This window comes from Metarhizium brunneum, chromosome 3 (assembly GCF_013426205.1).
Source record: "Metarhizium brunneum chromosome 3, complete sequence".
Lineage (NCBI taxonomy): Eukaryota > Fungi > Ascomycota > Sordariomycetes > Hypocreales > Clavicipitaceae > Metarhizium > Metarhizium brunneum.
The window spans coordinates 2,898,335-2,919,150 of record NC_089424.1 but is presented as its reverse complement, the minus strand read 5'-3'; the positions used below and the strand labels follow the sequence as shown (position 1 = coordinate 2,919,150).

Below are 20,816 nucleotides of genomic sequence, written 5' to 3'. Positions count from 1 at the left end.
GTTCAACTTACTTCTGGCACACAAGTTACATATCAAACGCCGTCACTGTCCACTGGCGATTGGCATTAGTCAACGACACAACTACACAACTACCAAGGCAGTTTTGATACGAGGCAGGGGTAGCAAATACCACAGGACTTTAAGCAGGAAACCGCGCTCAACGTTGAATAGAGTCCCCGCCAACTATGGCAACTACAGCGCACAATCCTTTCTTCAGATCCTGATCCCATTAAGCATTACTGGCATCATGAGTCATCGGGAGACGAAATCGACCTCTTGGCCGGGTCTCCAAGCGTTGCTCTTGTTGTAAAGGAGAATTAGGACATATATACGGACGGTAGTACTAACTGCATACATCTGTTATATATACGCTGCGTCTGGCCCAGGCTCTCTCATGATAGAATATGCTTCCCTTTGCCTACATCCACACTTCATTCGGCTTACACAACAACCAGTGCAGCAACTGCAAGGGCAAAGGCAGTGGCAGGACCAACAAAAGCGGCACCCGCAGTGACGGGGGTGTTGCTAGGTTGAGGGTTTCCGCCGCTGCCTCCGGAAGGCTGAGGGTTGCCTCCATTACCGCCCGTAGGCTGGGGATTACCCCCGTTACCACCAGTTGGCTGAGGGTTGCTTCCATTGCCACCGGTGGGTTGAGGGTTCTCGTTGTTGCCGCCAGTTGGCTGAGGATTTTCGCCGCTGCTTCCAGTGGGCTGGGGTTTGCCTCCATTACCGCCGGTTGGCTGAGGGTTTTGACTGTTGCCTCCAGTGGGCTGGGGTTTAACCCCGTTACCGCCGGTTGGCTGAGGGTTTTGGCTGTTGCCTCCCGTAGGCTGAGGGTTCTCACCATTTCCACCAGTGGGTTGAGGTTTGCCTCCATTACCGCCGGTTGGCTGAGGGTTCTCGCCATTACGGCTAGTAGGTTGCGGGTTTCCACCGTTGCCTCCTGTGGGCTGGGGCTTCCCAGGAATGGTCACGAATGTAGTTTCCTGTGGAGGTGGAGGAGGAGGAGGGTTCTGGCCGCCAGTAGGCTTGGTAGGCACAAGAGTCTGTGTTTGTGTTTCCTCAACGGGGCAAACAGTGGTATACACGGGGATGACCTCGGTGGTAGTGTGACCGACAGGGCAGTTGGTCACGGTGGGAGGGCATTCGGAAATCGTGTAGGTCTTGGTGGTATACACGGTGCTAGTGGTCATAATAGGAGCCCTAGTAGTTGTAGGCTTAGGGGGTTGAGCAGTCTCCGTAACAGGGCATACTGTGGTGTACACGGGGACGACTTCCGTAGTCGTGTGGCCAACGGGGCAGTTGGTCACGGCGGGAGGGCATTTGGAAATGGTGTAAGTCCTGGTAGTGTAAACGGTGCTGGTGGTCATGGCGAGTGACGTTGTAGTGTCTCCATGCGCTGTCGTAGTTGCCGTCTTTGTGGAAGGAGCGGAAACAGTAGCTGAACCAGAGCCCGTGGATGTGCTTCCGGGAGCCGTCGTGTTTTCAGTCTTGGTGGAGGGAGTAGAAGAAATGCCAGCACCAGAGCTAGTGGTGGCGCCTCTAGTAGCGGTCGTAGTGTGGTGGCCCTGAGTTGACGTCTCAGTCTCAGTGCAGGGTTCCTCGGAAGTGGTAGTGTGATGGTGCTTGCTCGTGGTGTGAGGCTTCTCAGTGGTCCCAGTCTCGGTGCAAGGCTCTTCAGAGGTGGTACTGTGTTGAGGCTCGGTCGTAGTATGATGAGCGTTGGTGGTAGTCTCGGTGCAAGGCTCTTGAGATGTCGTTGTGTGCGGCTCCTTGGTCGTAGTTTCGGTGGTTTGGGCCTTGGTGGTCGTTTGAGGTGGTGTTCCCTTATCAATACAGTTCTTCTCATTGAACTCGTCCTGTGCTTCCTGCAACACCTTAATGAGAGGGGCAGCGAGGTTCTTGGCAATGAGCTGGGCAATGGTAGGAACCTTGGAGACCACGGCGGCAATGAGGGCGTTGGAGCCGATGTTGATATTTATGGTCTGCTCGCGGACGAGAGGACAATAGTTGCCATTCTGAATTACGTCCTTCTTGGCCTTGAGATCCGCGAGCAGAGTCTCACCCTTGGCCTTCATAGCCTTGACGGGGCCCTGAAGGCCGAGAGCGTCACCCAATGTCAGATCGCCCTGAGCATCGACAGTAAGCTTCCCTTCCTGCAGTGTCTGAATGACGGCGGTTGCAGCATCCTGAACTGGTTTAGCATCGGTGGTAAATCCCTTGACCTGAGCATCGAGCTTTTCAAGCCCTTGGCCAACTTTGGTCATGACATCAGTGATGGCATTGATATCGCGTTCAACCACAGCAGCAGCAGGGTCGACGACACCGGCCGCAACGCCGGTAGCCAGACAGGCAACAGCAACGAACTTCATGTCGGCTTGAAGATTAGAGCAAAATACCCCGTACAGATCAGCAGATAACGAGTGACTAGAAGTTGGGATCACTTCAGCAGCTTGAACAGCCGGACGAGTTCTTCTGGCTCAGAAAAGAGTAAAAGCAGTCACTAGAACCAGTCCAGACAGCCGGCGTCCACCACGGGTGCTTTATATTATGTGACTACAACTAATTAACGGGGGAGCATCCAGTGATGGAGGAGTCGAGGACCACTCACATGGCGCTCACAGGGGCACCTGCATCTTGAGAACCCCATGGCGGGCTGTCAAATAAAGGAAGACTGTCTCTCGCCAACAGTAGAAAAGAAGCCATCGACAGGGGGTCCAATCGCAATCAAGAGCAAGCCTCTTGAAGTGGGCTGCATCGTGGTATCTTGAGGGCTGGGCGTACATACAACTTGGATACGGATACCCATCCCTGGGTAGTCGAATGCTACGAATTATCTCATCGGGTGAAAAGCCGAAATCGTGATGCCCCGGGTCTATGATGCTCGTCGTAGCGAGTTCGAGTTGAATTTAGACAGGCCATTACCTTGAGCTGACGGTCGGATTGCTCGGGAAGCCCGCCCCAACGTCGGCAGCGTCGTCTTCTTCAGTATACATGCCCGCATCTCTGGAAGGTGACGTTTGTCGAATGGTGGAAATCGTGATGCTTGATGCACCGTTACGGTTTCCCCGGTGGAGTCGCCAAGGTGGTCATCGGTCTGCAGCCACCAGCCACCAGACATGGATGATTATTCGTTCCTGCAGGGGGGATTGTCAGGGCCATGCAGGCCAAAGACCAACATTGAAGGATCGGCGTGTCTTCCGGAGGCTTACATCAATTGTACTGACGAGGTGACGGTGCCTGTCTTCCGCGGCCTTTGCCACATTTGGCCCCTGACTGTGACTGATGGTGTCAGCCTTAAGTCAGGAACTATCGAAGGTCTTTTAGTGCATCGATATCGCTTGGCTGTTTTCCGTAGGTGCCGACGACGCCATATCGATTGCTTGTTCCTGCATCAAGCGGCAGGGCGATCCTTGCCACCCGCAAACGGCCAGACGCGTCCCTGGGCTCGCAAGTCACAGCCGTCAAGCGGATGTGAGAAATACTCCGTAAATCGTTCGTCAAGAGCTCAAGCGAAGGAAAATTTTTTGTTCAAATGAAAGCTTGATCGGGGCCAACTACCCGCACGACTCCCCCGCGCGGAGACTTGCCAGTGGGCCTAGACTCTCTAGAGGTGGGAAGATCGCGGGGGAAGCCAAGAAGTCGAGTCAGCTGTCGTCTGAACTCCGGAGCGGTTCCACGTCCTTGCCCCTGACTACAGAGATCAAGAGGGGCGCGCTAGCAGCGAGACCTCGCTTGACGTCTTTTCCAAGATGCCATCACTCTCGGCTGCCCAGCTTCGATTGTATGCTCTAGTCATGGTCCGTTCAACTTCTTCCCCCTCATGTCTACCAGACTCGATATTTGGTTTTGCCTAATTTCTGCTCTTATCCGCCCGGGCTCCCAATGCATGGTGCGGCGGTGCGCCTGGGCCCTGTCCATGCCTCTCTGTCCCGCCGTCTCTCCCGCCTTCGCTCTTCCACCCGTCAGACATATCATGGCATGTTCAAAAGTGGCCGTACTTGCATTGTGGCTGCATTCAACTGTCCACCCGCCCACTGCACCAGTTTGCCATGTATGTACGTAATTTCGCTATTCCGAGGCAAAGTGGCAAGGAGCCTCCCTAACCCCGGCACCGTCCATGGCACCGTGTCATCGGCATGACTTGGCTAACCTGGTACGGGGTATCTCCGTTCTCAACAGCAAGGATTGAGCAAAATGCCCCGCGATCCGGATTGTCAAGGACCCAGGCGCCGGACGGCTTGCCGGCGTGCACATCATTTCCTGGGCGTCTCTAGCTGTCATATTTTAGTGCCTCGTATTGGATAGCGCTCCATTAATGACTTTTTGGCGAAAGTGCGGCTCGGATACGCTAACTTGAGTTTAGGGTCGCCTGGCCCTTTCGGCTCGCGGGCTCGACTCGTTGATGGACCAGACGTAATAATCGTGAGCCAACACCTAAAATATGTGGGGCGGGCTCGATTATCCGACAAGCTGAACTGTTAAACTACAGTGAGATGCAAAAATATTGAGTAGACCAGGTACCAGGCTATTGCGCTCTATTATACAATGATGATTCATGATGCTTGTTAAGAAACAAATATATTATGCTACAGCTTGTAGCTTGCAAAGCTGACTTCTTGCTAATAAGAGGGCACATGCATACTGGTGGAGATTCCCGCAGAGCCTACATTCTCGCGGGCTTATTGTCGACTGGTGTATCACGAGACGTCCTGGTAGCAAGACACCTTAGCCCGGATGATGGATGACGCAGGGTTGAGCATTGACGGCAAACACAAAGGAAGCATTCGTATCTCGCTATAGCATCTAGTCTTTGAGCGATGAGGTGAAAGAAATAACCGACATGTTCGCTCCATATAAAACCTTGCTACAATGCTGACTAGAGTTCCCAATTTCTTCCAATGACTTGTGGACATTTTAAGAGCTGTTTAAACCTAGCCTCGTGCAAACCCAGCTCTACGGAAAATGACGCGACGAGGGGTAAACGAAACTTCAACGTCGGACTAAATCATGATAAGGGTTAGCTACCAAGTTTGTTTTCTGGGGACAGATGTTACTATTGACTAAGCAGAGTGGGGCGCTGCTCTGTCCTGATGCTTAAATTTTATCAGTGTCATGAGTTTGCGTGGTGGGAACGAAGAGAATACTACTAGTAAGTATTGGGCAAATATCTCACGTTACGATGACTATTTCGTCCTTTGGATCGGTAGTTGCTCGTCATCCAGAGGTCAGTTCAAATTCAGATTGCATGGTGCTTGAAGCAGCAGTACATGGGGTATACTTGGAAGGCACTAGAACAATAGAACACAAAGGCTTCCATTAGTTAATAGAAGGTGTACAAATACAAATATTATTGTCCATTTTACACTTTGCAAGTTCACAAGCGAGTGAAGTCGCTGGCTGTACTCTGTAGTCGTAGCCTGCAAGGCACGGGACCCACATTTCTTGGACATGCTGCCAATGGTAGTCGCGTTCTAGACGCGTCACACGAGGCTAATCCCGCGCGCCACCAATCGATAAGGACTCGGGTCAATTAAACTTGTTTCGTTGTCATCACTTGTGAGAGCAACGCATTTGAGGTGTTTGGCCAGCCAGCTGCTTCAACAAATCGTGCGCTCCGCAGTGCGTTCGTTTCTCTGGTACAGCGAGCCGTCTACAAATCCAGCTGTTTCCGTGACGTGTCGGGGCGGTGCTAGGTTCCACAGCTCGCCTCATTGTCTGAAGTGCACGGATGCCTGCGTCTTGGTTGCCTTGTTTGCAGGACTCTGAGGGGTGGATATGGCAAATCCATCAACCATGAACCGTCGAGTCGAGGATGCAATAGAGGAGTTGACCGTGCAACAGGTCTTACTCAGCTCTCTGGAAGGCCAAACATGGGACGGTGTCGAGGAGGAGCGGAACATAGTCCTTCGGAATATTGAACGCCTGAAGGGCCGCATCAAGAAGCTGAGGCGAGAGGCACAGGCACAAGCACACACCGACGAAAAAACTGGTGAGTCTTGTTCGTTCATGATCTGTATCATGTGCGTTGCTTGATGCCAGCAGCAGAACTTGAAACCTTGTGACATCACTCTCATTACGGCCTAACCCTCTTTCTTTTAGATGTTGTTCGCTCTGCATCACAAGCGCAATCTCCATCCGACTCATCAAACAGTGAGTGCGTTGTTTGTTTTTTCCATGTTTCTATGCTCTAGCAAAGCCGTCTCTACAACCAAAGCTCGTGAAGTTATTCACGTTCTACACAGTCGACCGGTGTGAAATGCCTGTCATGTTTCACCGGGCCACCAGACGAACTGTTTGTACCCCATTTCCGGATCACAAGACTCAAATTTGCATCTCCTACACCCCACTGCATTTCGATATCTAATCTTGCCAGCTGGTATGGACTGTATCGTGCCAGCTGCATGATCAGGCAAGTGTCCGAGAACGGCGGCAGTGAATGTGTCCTTGCACAACGCACACTGATCGTCACGCGGAGCAGAGTCAAACGTTGCTACGAGATGAGATAGTAGCAGCATCTCCTGCATCTTTTATACAAGCATCTTTCCGCATCCCTAACCGATGAGCATACAGAACTTTCGTGCCCTCAACCCATGACCCCAGTCGCGACAGGCGGGCGCTCGATCAGGATGGACTCTTCCTCCAGTTATCACGACATCTGGGATAGCCCATCTTCAACATCTTTACCAAGTAGAAAAAGGGATCTTCGAGCAGCCGATGGCTTGACAGTCGATGGGCAGAATAAGTCTAGACGCACGACTCCTATTCCCGGAGTCAAACATTCCTCCACCCCTTCGAGGCAAGCCATGGAGTATAACGACACCGAACCTATTGATATCATTGATCTCACTGGGTATGCCTGCGCTTGCCGCCATGCAATTACTTGCTCACATGCTAACAACAACAGTGACGATGTCGACTTCGATTCCACCATGGTCGCCGAACAAATCCGACAGCAGCAGCGGCAAGAACGGGAGAACCGAGATAGGAAAATGGCGATGCAACTTGCTAGTCAATCCCCCGTGGTACCGTCGACGTCCTCGGACATGGCTTCCGACGAGATGGACGCTTTTTCGAGGATCATGGCCACGGAGCGAGCCAACACAAGAGGACCAACAGGATGGAACTGGCAGTCTTTGCCGGCATCTAGTACTCAAACACCAATGCCACCCGCAACTATAAAGGGAGCCTCAACGGCAGGGCCGTATGATCTGAGCTGGGACAATCCAAGCCCATGGGATAGATCTCCTGTTCCAATCCCGGCCTCGTTACCTAGTAATGGATTCCAAGTTGCGGGCATAAACTCACCTAGTGGAAATCGCCAGAGCCCCTCAGGGTTCAATGCTCAGTTAAATTCCCCATATTCTACCATGAGACACCAGCTTTCGAATCAGGCTATTAGGAATGCCTTCCAGCCTCTCTCATCATCGAGAGTTATTCCATTCAATGGGGTTTCATGGCTCCCGGGAAAGAATGGCTCTAGTATTGCAAACATCATCGAACAAACCAGCACGTTTGATTTCGCAAACGGGCTTGATACATTTGGTAATCCACTGCCTAGTCGTCTGACAAATGTACTCCTAGGCGATGCTAATGACTCGCCTGTGACGGGAAAGGAGTTGGATGACTTATTGGCGAATATTCGCCCCGACATAGATATTCCAGAGCATAATCGCGGGGTTGGTCCGCCTGGGCTTAAGTTTGCCCTCTACCGCCACCAAGAAGTCGCTCTTACCTGGATGAAACAAATGGAAGAAGGCACCAATAAGGGTGGTATCTTGGCCGACGACATGGGACTAGGCAAGACAATTTCCACGCTATCGCTCATGCTTTCCAACAAGTCCAGTTCTCGTCCAAAGGTGAGTTACGTATAATCTCACCATTATCTCAAGACACCTCACTTACATACAGTGTAGACAAACTTAATTATTGGCCCTCTTTCGTTGATTCGACAATGGGAAGAGGAATTGCAAAAGAAGACCAAGCTTGCGCATAGATTTTCGGTGTTTGTGTATCACGGCAAAAAAGCGACGACTGATGAGCTCCTAAAGTATGACGTTGTGCTTACCACCTATGGCACTTTGGCACAGGAACTGAAGCGCCGCGAGAAATTCATTGAAGAAAACAAAGACAGGAATATTGACTTTAATGATAAATCTTGTATGGCCAAGTTTCCGCTGCTACACCCGGAGAAAGCAGTCTTCCATCGCGTCATCCTGGACGAAGCGCAATGTATCAAAAACAGGAATACCCAAACAGCAAAGGCTTGTCATAGCTTAAGAGCGACTTATAGGTGGTGTTTGACTGGCACCCCGATGATGAATGGCATTCTCGAGCTTTATTCCCTCTTGAAATTCCTGCGTATAAAGCCGTATAATACCTGGGAGAGCTTCCGCCAGGTAAGCAATCAGATTGCCGTGTGGGTTTGGGACTATCTGAGCTAACATCCGGGCAGACATTTGGAACCTTATTCGGCCAGAGAGGCGACCCTAAGAGCATTGCCATGAACAAGCTTCGAGCACTGCTCAAAGCAATAATGCTTCGCCGAAAGAAGGACTCCAAGCTAGACGGCAAGCCAATCTTGCAACTTCCTATGAAGAGGGAGCATGCTGTATATGCGGAGCTATCCGCGGACGAGCGAGACTTTTACAAACAACTGGAGGAGAAGGCCCAAGTGGTTTTCAGCAAGTACCTTCGAGAGGGGAGTGTTGGAAAGAATTATTCCAACATCCTCGTGTTGCTTCTTCGACTTCGGCAAGCATGCTGTCATCCTCATCTCAATTTGGACGTCGACGATGCAGTCAATCCCGTCAGCAGTGCTGATGTGGAGGAACTTGTCAAGCAGCTGGATGCATCCATTGTAGAGAGAATCAAGGGTGTCGAAGCGTTTGAATGCCCGATATGTTATGATGCAGTACAATCGCCATCATTTTTCATACCCTGCGGCCATGACAGTTGCAACGATTGTCTGTCTCGCATCGTAGACAATGCCATCTCGCAGAACCTCCATGAAGGCAACGAGAGTGACAAGGCTAAGTGCCCTGTCTGTCGAGGTGTGTTCGAGCCAAGAAAATGCTTCACCTATGATTTATTCAAGAAAATCCATATGCCGGACGCTCTGGAATCGTCGACGAAAATCGAACCAGGGTACGATGACTCTGGCGAGGACGAGGAAGACGGTTCAGAACAGGGGAATTCGTCGGATGAACTTGACAGCAAAGGGAATCTAAAAGGATTTATTGTCTATGACGACGACGACGACGAGCTTGCCGACATCAAACACCTGACAAAGGAGGGCTCCGCCCGTGACACGAAGGCGCGTAAACGGACCAAGAAGACTAAGAAAAAAGACAAAGGGAAGGGCAAAGCCAAGGAGAAGAAGGCAGACGTGAAGCCATCCATGCTCAAGAGCCTTCGTCTAGAGGCAGCCAAGAACCACCAAGCATATAAGCGATATATGGCATACCTACGCAAGACGTGGATGCCAGCAGCCAAAGTCACGGAATGCATGAAGCTGCTCAGGGAAATCCGAGAAACCGGCGAAAAGACCATCATCTTTTCCCAGTGGACGCTGCTTCTAGATCTCCTAGAAGTAGCCATGTGGCACGAGCAATTCCCAGACAAGCCCGTTCGGTACGACGGCAGCATGACCGGGGACGAACGCAGCAACGCAGCCAAGGACTTTAGAGACCGGTCCGAGTGCAACGTCATGCTCGTGTCCCTCCGCGCTGGCAACGCAGGCCTAAACCTCACGGCCGCGAGTCGCGTCATCATCATGGATCCCTTTTGGAACCCGTACATTGAAATGCAGGCCATCGACCGGACCTACCGCATAGGACAGCAGAAGGAAGTAGAGGTGTATCGGATCCTGACGCAGGAGACGGTAGAAGACCGCATCGTGGCGCTCCAGAACAAGAAGAAGGAGATTGTGGAGGCGGCGCTCGACGAGACGGAGAGCATGAAGATTGGTCGGCTGGGCGTTAGTGAGCTTAAATTCTTGTTTAATGCGCGCTGAGGAGCACGGATGCCTTGTTTTTGCATGGACTGGCTTTGTGGCCTTTGGAAGGGCCTACAACGTGAATGGGGGGGTTTGCGGATTACGGAGGCACGGGAATTAGATGCATGCGGGACTTGGCTATTTGGCTATCATGCGGATTCTACGATAATGACGCTACAATAATGCATCAGCTTATATAGACAATATATTGCTCTTTTTTCCAAAGTCAACCATCAAACAGGGCACTGATTATAATCGTATTGGGTATTCTCATCTACAAGCTACTCTGCTTTTCTTTTCCGTGGTGTCAAAGCATTGCTGTCGCCATCCATATCCCCTTGGCGCTGTGTATATTCCCGGGTCAGTTGGACTATTCCTCCTCGACGGCGACCGGCCCGTGGGTTGTCTAAGGCCTAGGCCTGCTTGCTTCCCGAGCCACCACGTCCTCTAGCCTTGTGGGCTCGCTGTCCAGATGGGCCGAGTACGTCCACGACTTGGTCTCCCCCTTGGGATTGTTTGAAAAGCTGCTCGTCAGCACCAACGCGACGGGCTGCTTGGCAATTGTGAACTGCAGCGCGCGGGAGTCGTCTTCGGGGTCGCGGATAGACGTGCCGCTCTGTATCCATTGCGCTGGACTCGGGGACGCGGATAAGGCGTTTAGGAAGTGGAGGGTTACGGCACGCTCAGTGGTGGTGCGGATGTAGCTGAAGAGGGCTTTGGGGTTGGAGTAGCCGTCTGCGTAGGGGGCGCAGATGCCCTGCAGGGTGGAGGACGGGGGTAGGGCGACCTGGTAGAATGTCGTGGTGACGGGGAAGAGGAACGTGCGGCCGCGGATGGTGAGCGATGCGTTGGGGAGGATGGTGAATGTGATGTTGAACTCTATCGTTTGGAGGATGTTTCGGATGAGGGATTGCGCGCCGGCCAGTTGGTTTGGTCCCTGTGACGAGGGGTCGGCGGCGGAGAATGGCGTTGTTTTGAGGGTGAATGAGGCTGGCAGGCCGGACTTTTGGAGGGCCTTGGTGATGGAGCCGATGTAGGTTGTGCATGAGAGGACGGCGCGGGTGGATGCCATGCAGGTGATGACGGGGCGGAGGAGGGCGTAGACTTGCTGGCCGCGGGAGCGGGAGATGTGCGGTGGTATGGGGCGGATTCTCATGAGTTCGTTGTATCGATGGGCGTAGCTGAGGAGGACGTGGAGGGAGATGAAGATTGCTTCCGCAATGGAGTTGTCGGGCAATGAGTCGTCGGCCACGGGGCACGAAGTGAGGGGGACAAGCTCGAGTACGATCTTGGAGGAGGAGTCCACGGAGCAGGTTAGAGTTGAGCCTTCTGGTCGGACGCCGTATGCTGCTAACGTGCGGGCTTCGCGGGTCAGTTCGTGCCAGAGCTCTTGAGAAAAGATGGTGTTTCGGGCCTCAAGGACACGGGACTCCAAGGAGGCGTCGTCATGGGCGCGGCGACGGGGAACCGATCGGCCAACCACTTGGCCGTCTTTTTCGTATGTGACTACTAGTCCTTCTGACACACCTCCTAGCCGTCCAAGGTCAAGCTCTACTGAGCCGCTATCGCCTCTTCTCATAGGTGCGAGGCCGTTGTTTTTGAACTCGGGAGAAGCTGGAATCCGTTAGCATGAGGATGGGTGTAAATGCTGACAGGAGGAGCGGGTTGAATCGACTCACCTTCTGAGAAACCAAACTTTACGCCCAGAGTATGGCGCTCATGAGGTACCCTGCAAATAGACCAGCCAGACTTTTTGACAGCCATGACGTCCTCCCAGTATTTACTCTCCGCATCGACCTCTCGTTGCAGAAACTTGCCAGCCTCGTCGGCGGCATCTCGCGCCTGGTTGATCTGCATGAGCGTCCACCCAGTGGCGACTTCTTCCTCGTCCTTTTCCTTGTTGACGTTCAATATTGGTTCGTCCAGCTTATCGGCACCCAAGGTCCCTATGCCCACCATTTCTCGCAGCTGCTGAGAAAGGGTTAAGCCAGCCTGGGTTGGATTTTGCTTGGATAAGAGCAGGGAGAGGGAATCGAGGGTTAGCATAGCGGTGTTGCCGGCAATCCTACGCGCCGGTGTTAGCCTTGAAATTTCTGTAGACTCAGGAACCGCATCTAGGCTGCGCACTCTATATTCTTCAAGACGTCCATGCGCACAAGGGCAGCATCTTTCACAGGCTCCTCGTCGTGGCCTAGGTCGGACATGTCCACATCCTCTGGGTCGGTGTCGGCCCCATTGACGACTTGATTTGATTTGATCTCATCTTGAATTTTGTTCTCTGTCACATCACGAAAGCCGCCGGACTGTGTATTGACGCGCGCAATGAACTCGGCGAGGTTTTGGGGGGCCTTGTCGGCGACGGGGAAGGGTCGCAAGGACAAGGGAGGTCCGTCGGGTGAAGCCATGGCTCACGTCACCTCGATGGTGTAGGGGAGATGAGACAGCACATCCGGGGATAGTGAGAGGATCGAAATTGGCCGGTGGAGGGCTAGGATTAGGTGTCGACGGTTGACCTGCTTCGAGATTCAATGTTGCCTGTGGCCGTTGACATTCAGCCTTGCGAACTGGGATTGTGGATTGCGCATGCATGGGGAAGGACAGCCACACCAGTTAAGCCACACTGTTGACTGGGGCAGGATTCAGGAAGAGAGTGGTTGTGGCTTGGGGCTAACAGATCATGGCCATCACCAATTGCCGCTGACAGTTGAAGCATCGAAATAGGCATCGAAACATGAGCTGATTTTTCACGTGGCACAGCTCTTTGTCGTTGTCGACTTCTGTGTGAGGCTGGATTAGGTCGCTTCAAGTGGTGTGGAGCGCAGCATTCCGTATGGCTCCAAGGCCACACAGTTGCATCCCAGCAAGGATGAGCCAACCGCCAGTGTCAATAATCACGTCGGAGCAAGCTGGTCAAGTCCATTTCGATGAGCATCTGCATTTACGTGTTTCAATATTTGCCCCGTGTTTGATTGGGAATGGCTGGTGAGGCCCTAGTGGACGGCGGCCAGAATGAGGCCGAGCAATGGTCCGGAGGTCCAGGGAATAGCGTCAGTGTTGGAAGCCCTCGGGGCGCACCAAAAGAAAAAAACCCTCACTCAAACCCATGGTCTGGTGCTTCGTGTGGCGGTTCGAGCAAGTGGCGCCCCCAAAATCATAATGCCCTCGCACTGACCTGTCAGTGACCCTGTCAGCGACGACGGAAAGCTAATGCTGGTGGAAGCTATCTAGCTCCTCCAGATGTCCATCAACGCAAGTTGCAAGTTGCCCTGGACGAATGAAGTCACGTATAGTCAATGTATGTAGTAACATGTGACACTAACAGATTGCAAGCTACGCCTCACCTTGCCGCAGACGGGATTGGCGTCGATGGCTGTCCTGCCTTCCAGCGCCCAGCGCCCGACGCTTTTGTAATGGAATTGATAAATTGACAAGACAAGCCGTCTACGTAGGAGCTCCAGATGTCCAAGTGCCCCTCCTCAACCCTGCCTCCTGGTGTCTGGTGAAGCTTGCTGCCCCTCATTCGCCCTCACTCGTCCAGTCTTCAACCTCTTCGAGACAACCACCTGGAGCTTTGCACACAGCAACCCACCTTCTTTTTCCCGCCTCTGCCAAGCATCCCTTTGGGGTCTCCTTTGACGCCGCCATCTCCTCTGCCGGCCGCTTCGATTGACCTGCCATCGATATTGACCCCATAAATGCCCAGCGCGGCTTACCTACAACTCTTTGCTCAACCCATCGATACTCTACTTGCGCCATTACGAAATATCCTACTCGCCCTCTGGCGGGCTCTCTTCCTCCGTCTCAGCCCGTCCGCTGCGACATCGACCCTGACAAGTCCGCCACGAACACGCTCTCCAGCCATGGCCGCTCCGAAGAAAAAGATTGCCGTCATGACCTCTGGGGGTGACTCCCCAGGCATGAATGGTGTTGTTCGAGCTGTTGTGCGAACAGCTATCCACATGGATTGCGATGCCTATGCCGTCTACGAAGGATACGAGGGCTTGGTGCGAGGAGGCAATTTCATCAGGAAGATGGAATGGCACGATGTTCGAGGCTGGCTCTCCGAGGGAGGTACGCTTATCGGAACTGCTCGCTGCATGGCTTTCTACGAGCGACCGGGGCGCTTGACGGCCGCCAAAAACATGGTCCTGAACGGCATCGACGCCCTGATTATCTGCGGAGGAGATGGCTCACTCACCGGCGCCGACAGATTCCGGTCCGAATGGCCGTCATTGCTGGAGGAGTTGGTGACGAGTGGCGAGCTTTCCGAGGACCAGGTTGCTCCCTACCAGCACCTCAACATCGTTGGCATTGTTGGTTCCATTGACAACGACCTCTCCGGCACCGACGCCACCGTTGGCTGCTACTCCGCGCTGTCACGAATTTGCGAAATGGTCGACTACATTGAGGCTACCGCCTCGTCTCATTCCCGTGCCTTCGTCATCGAGGTCATGGGACGACACTGCGGGTGGCTAGCTCTTTTGGCCGGAGTCGCAACAGGTGCAGACTTTGTCTTCATCCCTGAGCGTCCTCAAGAGCACGACTGGAGAAAAGACATGCGTTTGGTTGTCAATCGACATCGAAAGCTCGGCAAGCGCAAGACAATTGTCATCGTCGCCGAGGGCGCCCGCGATAAGGACGGCAACAAGATTGTCCCCGAGGAAATTAAGGATCTTCTGGCCGACAAGGCGGAGGGTGGTCTCGGACTTGATACTCGCATCACTACTCTGGGTCATGTCCAGCGCGGAGGTACGGCAGTTGCCTACGACCGCGTGCTCTCTACGCTTCAGGGTGTGGAAGCCGTCCACGCCGTCTTGGAAGCCACCCCCGACACCGAGACTTGCTTCATTGCCATGAACGAGAACAAGATTGTACGCAAGCCGCTGATGAAGGCTGTCCAAGAAACCAAGGAACTGGCCGAGGCTGTCGATGCAAAGGACTTTGAGAAGGCCATGTCGCTGCGTGATGCCGAGTTTGCCGACCAGTACAATTCGTACATTACAACGACCAACGTCATGATTGACGACCACAAGCTACCCCATAAGCACGTGAGTGTTGGAAAGCTGACCTGACTCCTGGGATGTGGAAATACTGACATGGGACCCAATTACTTAGCGCATGAAGGTTGGCTTCATCAACGTTGGCGCCCCGGCAGGGGGAATGAACGCGGCGGTGCGAGCAGCCGTTGCGTACTGTATCGGTCGAGGACACGAGCCGATTGCCATTCATAACGGATTTGCAGGCTTTGCGCGTCACCACGACGATAAGCCCGTGGGCTCTGTCCGACCGTTTGACTGGCTCGAAGTAGATGGCTGGGCGAGTAAGGGTGGCTCTGAGATTGGCACGAACCGTGAGCTGCCAGAAGAATCGGGCATGGAGCTCATTGCCAACTTGATTGAGCAGTATGAATTTGATGCCCTCTTCATCATTGGGGGTTTCGAGGCCTTTCACTCTGTGGCCCAACTGCGAAAGCACAGGGACGAGTACCCTTCACTCTGCATCCCCATCTGCCTCCTGCCCGCGACCATCTCCAACAACGTGCCGGGCACCGAATACTCTCTTGGATCGGACACGTGCTTGAATGAGCTCGTGGGTTACTGCGACAAAATTAAGCAGTCTGCGTCTGCCACTCGTCGACGAGTGTTTGTCATTGAGACGCAGGGCGGTCGCTGCGGCTACGTTGCCACGCTCAGCGGGCTGAGTGTTGGGGCGTCGGCAGTCTACATCCCAGAAGAGGGAATCAGTCTCTCCATGCTCAACGCGGATGTCAACCATCTCAAGGAGGTGTTTAAAAACGACCGTGGGCAGTCCCGCGCGGGTCGTCTCATCCTGGTCAACGAAAAGGCGAGCAAAGTGTACGATGCCAAGCTCATTGCCAACATTATCCGCGAGGAAGCCCACGACCGGTTCGAGAGCCGTGAAAGCATCCCCGGACACGTGCAACAGGGCGGTGTTCCATCCCCCATGGACCGCTGCCGGGCGGTTCGGTTGGCCATCAAGTGCATCCAGCACCTGGAGGACTTTGGCTGCAACGCCCATAACCGCGTCAAGAAGGACCCCCACAGCACGTCGGTCATTGGCATCCAGGGCTCCGAGGTTGTGTTCACGCCGGTGAAGGCGCTGGAGGAGCAGGGGACGGACTGGCCCAACAGACGGCCCAAGGCTGCCCACTGGCTAGAGGTGCGTGACGTGGTGGACATGCTGGGCGGTCGGCCTGACTATCCCAGACCGGAGAAGAGTCTGACGGGGTTGATTGCCAAAGACACCAAGAGGGGCATTGCCTGAGAGCAAGGCGCTGGATCAAGAGTGTTGGTTGGGGGGGTGGTTTAAACCTAAACGAAGCAACTACAACTCGACTCGTTTCGTGCATTCATCTTATCGCTGGCGTTGTTGCAGGATTGGTGTACTTGTCGGTTACTCTTTATGGTTACAGTAGAGTTATAAGAACTACTAGTCCTACCGGCAAGGTACCGACCGCGTGGGCGCGAATCTGCTTTTGAACCCGTACACTAGCTCCCGTACATTTTAGGATATGCACACCCATCTGGGTTCCGGCAGTAGAAACTACTACTACTACTACAGAGTACTACTGCTGCTACTCTGTTGGAGCTCGTGCAGGCGTCAACGGCACAAGGGTCCAGTGCGAGGGGCCAGCTCGATGTCCGTCAGATTGTACGGGCGTCAGGAGTGAATACTATCTATCCCCGGGTGACTTGCATTACGCCGCTTGCCATGTGACGACCAGCAGACTATTCTCACCAGTCTGCTCACCTGCCAGTGACGGCTGAAGAGCAAAAATCAGGGGCATCCATCATCCAAACTAGTCAAGTGACGGTCTCTCACACCCACCAGTCGTGCGTGGGGGATGGGCAAAGGCCGTCAACAGAGCAGATGACAGCGTGGCATATTTATCATGAATACTATTATTTTTCTGTAAAAACGGGTCCGATGCCCAAAGGACCAAGAGAGACGAAATGTCATCCGTCCCATGCATCCCCGGCGGACGGGCAGCAGGGCGGGGGTAAGGGGGGGATAAACAAGCATTACGGGATAATGCGGTGGCTGCACAATTGCGTCAGTATTCGGACATGGCCAGACGGAGCATTTTTGGGATCGGCGGCGGCCCCAAAACTTGGCAACTTGGCGGACGGAGGGCAGAGTTGACGGCGCAGGGATGGGGACGTGGGAACATGGGCGTCAAAACGTACTTTGACGAGTGGACTTGGTCAGGGGAAAGAAGAGAAGGAAAGGAAAAAAAAAAGACGTCTTGCCGCTTCAAATTGCCAAAGACTGGTGGCAAGTTGCAGCCGACAGGCATCAACGGGCGCTGTCGGGACCTGGTGTCGTTTGAAACGGGCAGCGCTGACTGCTCAGACGACGCGGTCGAGTGATTGGGCAGACGTGTCGATGCTGTCCTGGCCCGCGGGCATGGATTGGCGTTGACGTCTGGTGTGGTTGGTTTCTCGCAGACACGAGGCGGGCAGTGGCGGCGTCGAGGCCAGCAAGACTGGACTTGACTTGACTTGACTTCAAATAACGGCAGGGCGAAGGGATGGGGGCCGCGTGTGTATTGACATATGTACATGGCTTGCATTGATGGCTCTTTGTCCTGCGCTGGCCTGCGCAAGCTGGTCCTGCGACGCTGTCTTGTTTCTATTTTCTAAAGCTGTCACTCTTGGGCCCTTTCCCGCCGCAGCGACGACTTGGCATTGATTGTATTTGATGCGTCGCGCGTTGGGCTCCGAGCCTCTGTCTGTTCTCGTCGCTTTGGGCCGTGCCGGTCCGCCAGCTCCACACGTACGGTCCGCCCCTGCGCCCCTCGCGGGTGACACTGGTCGTGCTGGTTTGGCGCTCACGTCACTGCATGTGCGCTCTCTCGCGTGCATTAATGTCATTACATCAGGCGTCCAGCCTCCTTCTTTTCCTTTGCCCATCCAAGCAGAGCGATATTTTCGCTCGTGAGCTTTTCCTTGCGCCAAAGTGTAGCGTTTGCTTGCAGGCGGTGCCTCTTCTGTCGACTTTTGACTTTTTTTTTTTTCATCTCCTCTCGACAGGCGCTCTTGTTGTGCCGTGTCTGCCTTGGGACGTTTAGGACGGCCTCACCGATCCACGATCGCTTAACGAGGCGTCGGTGCCTGGAACTTGAAAGTCGCTGCACCTCGACGGGCTGCCTCCTAGTCCTAGATTGACCAACGGGTTTGCAATCTTGGGCCTACTTGGACCAGAGTCACGACATTATTTTTTCTCTCCCTGCCTTTTCTTCTTTTAATTTTATTTTCTCCTCTCCTCTCTGTCGACCAGCGAGCCTCCCCCTCTCTGCGATATATCTGCCCCTCATTGTCAAGACGTCCCGAACAAAGGAAAACCCATAGTCGCCCAACGCCGCCGCCGCAACCATGTCGCAACGTGGCGCCAGGGCCACCGACTTTGAGGAAAGGGACTACTACCCTGCGCCTCGTCGGTCCGGCACGCGCTTCGAAGAGGCGGATTACCGCACCTCGAGGGTCATGACACGAAGCCCTCCGCCGCGCGAGCGAGAGTCGGACCGTGGCATCTCCTTCCTGAGAGATGACGCCCGAAGGTCCGAGCCGGGACAGATGGTCCTTCGCAAGCGGGACGTGGAAACCTGGGATGTGCACCGGAGCCCGAGTCCGCCCCGAGTCCGTGAGCAGCGCATCGTCCACCGACCGAGGAGCGAGTCGCCGCGTTATCATGACCATGAGCACGAGCGTTCGAGGACGAGGGTCGTCGAGAGAGAACGGGAGAGGGTTAGGTCGCCGTCTGCCGTGAGGATGAGGAGCCCCAGCCCGGGCGTACGCTTTGTAGAGCGGAGGAGGAGGAGCCCGAGCCCTCCCGTAAGAGAGCATATCCGCACGAGAATCGTCGAGAGGGAAAAGGCCAAGGAGCCGAGTCCCAGCCCGAGTCCCAGTCCGCCACCCGTGATACGGGGACCGACCATCGAGAGGGAGGTCATCACGCACTACACTGACGTTGATCACGGTACATTGTCCCGCCGCCCGTGCCATGTGCCGCCGACAGAGTCGGACTAATCCGCGTTTCCAGGCGTCATTCGGGCGAGGCCGCCCTCACCGCGGCCGCACACCCACCGCGAACGCGAGACCGACATCGACATCTCCCTCTCCAAAAACAAGACCGAGGTCGACGTCGACATCCACCGCTCCACCAGCCGTCACCGCAGCGGCAGCCACGAGCGGCGCTCGCACTACCACGACGACGAACTCATTGTCCGCGACGGCATGGACCGCCTCCGCATCGACGACGGGCGCCGCTCGCACCGCCGCGCCCGGTCCGCCGCGCCCATGGCGTCCCCCGTCGACGAGGAGGCCGAGTACATGACGGGCAGGATCGACGCGCGCGGCCGCATGGGCGAGGCGTGGCACGGCCACACCAAGGACTGGACCATTGTCGACGTGCCCCCCGGCACGGAGAGGGTGCGCATGGACGGCGTGGGCGGCGCCAGCACCGAGACCAACTGGTCCAAGTACAGCGGCGTGCGCCGGACGACCTTTGTCCCCGAGCGCGACGGGCAGCTCGTCGCCGTGCCGCGCGCGCCGTCGCCCCGTCCGGCGCCCGTCCCCGTCGTCGGCAGGGACCACACCAGCGTCACCGTCTACGACCGCGACCGCGACCGCGAGATCGACGTCGACGTCGACATTGACCGCCGCCCGGGCAAGCCCAAGCCCGCGCCCGCGCCGCTCCCCACGCGCGACATGTGGACCGAGATCACCAAGGACCTGGTGTGCCGCGAGGCCATTGAGCAGATGGGCTATTCGTACGAGGAGACCAAGTGGTTCTTTTACATTATGGAGTATTTGCAATACGTGAGTCTCGACATTGATGTCTTGTCCACCCCCCTTGGCACTTTTTACCTCTTGTCCACTTCCCCCCCTTTTTTTTTTTTGGCAAAGTCTTGTGTATCCGTCAGTCACACACGGCGAGGCTAACACCGATCTCCCCCTTCCAGGACGAGGTCTTCCAGCTCACGCAGCTGACGGAGCGGATTCGCCGCCACCGCCGGCACCACAGGGAGGTGGAGTGGGAGCGCGACTACAGGGACGACTGGCACCACCGGTACAGGCGGCACCACCGCCCGCGCCACGAGTGGGATGACGAGCGCGTCAGGGAGCGCGAGGTCGTGTACGAGTCTCGCGGGCCGGCGAGGGGATACTTTCGATAAAGGGGGGGCGTTCGGGCGCGGGGTGTATATGGCGAGGGGGGGTTGGGGAGGAGGGCAGGCTGTTTTTTATGAAGTTACGATGCATGACGGCGCGGCTAGGATAAATTGATGCTGAGTTTGGCCCTGCGCTGCGTCTGGGTGCTGGCTGGTGCGTGGTGTGACTGGCGAGCAGGGCAACGTTGAAGCCTCCGCCTCGCCCTCGTAGGCTTGCTCGGCGTCAGGCACCGATAATGGCTTCAATATTCCAGGGTGCCGTCCGACTGCGCCGCCGGCTCTAAACGGGGCACCGACGTCCGAGTGTGTCGGGCTGTGCTTGCGCTGCCGAGGACAAGACGGGGCATTCGTTGTGCCGTTTCAGCTGCTAATGCCTTCATTCATGCTGGGGAGCGTCGAGGTTGTCGATCCAGACTAAGGAACGCACGCTGGGTCAAGGCCGCAATCTGCACGAGATGATGGCGTGCACTGGTGCCGCTGACGGGTGACGGGTCCGTCGTGCTGGCGTCCCAAGAGTGAAGGGGCTGTGGGTAGGCAGATGATTTGCCTCGGGTCGGGGCCCGTGTATACGAAATGCCTACATCTCGGTCTGCCCCGTCGCCACGAGGGACATTGGAGTGTGTATGT

General features: G+C 55.0%; 5 protein-coding genes across 5 annotated transcripts; 3 read left to right on the top strand and 2 right to left on the bottom strand.

Moving 5' to 3' along the window:
- Positions 1–440: 440 nt before the first annotated feature.
- G6M90_00g061210 (uncharacterized protein) lies at positions 441–2,372 on the bottom strand (the record flags this gene model as incomplete). Its single annotated transcript, XM_014687261.1, has 1 exon — positions 441–2,372. One exon carries the CDS (start codon positions 2,370–2,372, stop codon positions 441–443), a length of 1,932 nt encoding a protein of 643 aa, XP_014542747.1.
- A 3,424-nt stretch (positions 2,373–5,796) lies between these two features.
- On the top strand, positions 5,797–10,015 carry G6M90_00g061200 (uncharacterized protein; the record flags this gene model as incomplete). Its single annotated transcript, XM_014687262.2, has 6 exons — positions 5,797–5,992; positions 6,103–6,153; positions 6,574–6,853; positions 6,908–7,859; positions 7,917–8,399; positions 8,456–10,015. The coding sequence occupies 6 exons, from the start codon at positions 5,797–5,799 to the stop codon at positions 10,013–10,015; spliced, it is 3,522 nt and encodes a 1,173-aa protein (XP_014542748.2).
- Positions 10,016–10,403: 388 nt separating this feature from the next.
- srb4 (Mediator of RNA polymerase II transcription subunit 17) lies at positions 10,404–12,402 on the bottom strand (the record flags this gene model as incomplete). Its single annotated transcript, XM_014687263.1, has 3 exons — positions 10,404–11,611; positions 11,677–12,062; positions 12,125–12,402. The coding sequence occupies 3 exons, from the start codon at positions 12,400–12,402 to the stop codon at positions 10,404–10,406; spliced, it is 1,872 nt and encodes a 623-aa protein (XP_014542749.1).
- A 1,455-nt stretch (positions 12,403–13,857) lies between these two features.
- On the top strand, positions 13,858–16,282 carry pfkA (ATP-dependent 6-phosphofructokinase; the record flags this gene model as incomplete). The annotated part of the gene is made up of 2 exons (XM_014687264.1): positions 13,858–15,045; positions 15,113–16,282. The coding sequence occupies 2 exons, from the start codon at positions 13,858–13,860 to the stop codon at positions 16,280–16,282; spliced, it is 2,358 nt and encodes a 785-aa protein (XP_014542750.1).
- Positions 16,283–18,393: 2,111 nt separating this feature from the next.
- G6M90_00g061170 (uncharacterized protein) lies at positions 18,394–20,195 on the top strand (the record flags this gene model as incomplete). The annotated part of the gene is made up of 3 exons (XM_014687265.1): positions 18,394–18,997; positions 19,061–19,839; positions 19,983–20,195. 3 exons carry the CDS (start codon positions 18,394–18,396, stop codon positions 20,193–20,195), a joined length of 1,596 nt encoding a protein of 531 aa, XP_014542751.1.
- Between the last annotated feature and the right edge of the window lie 621 nt (positions 20,196–20,816).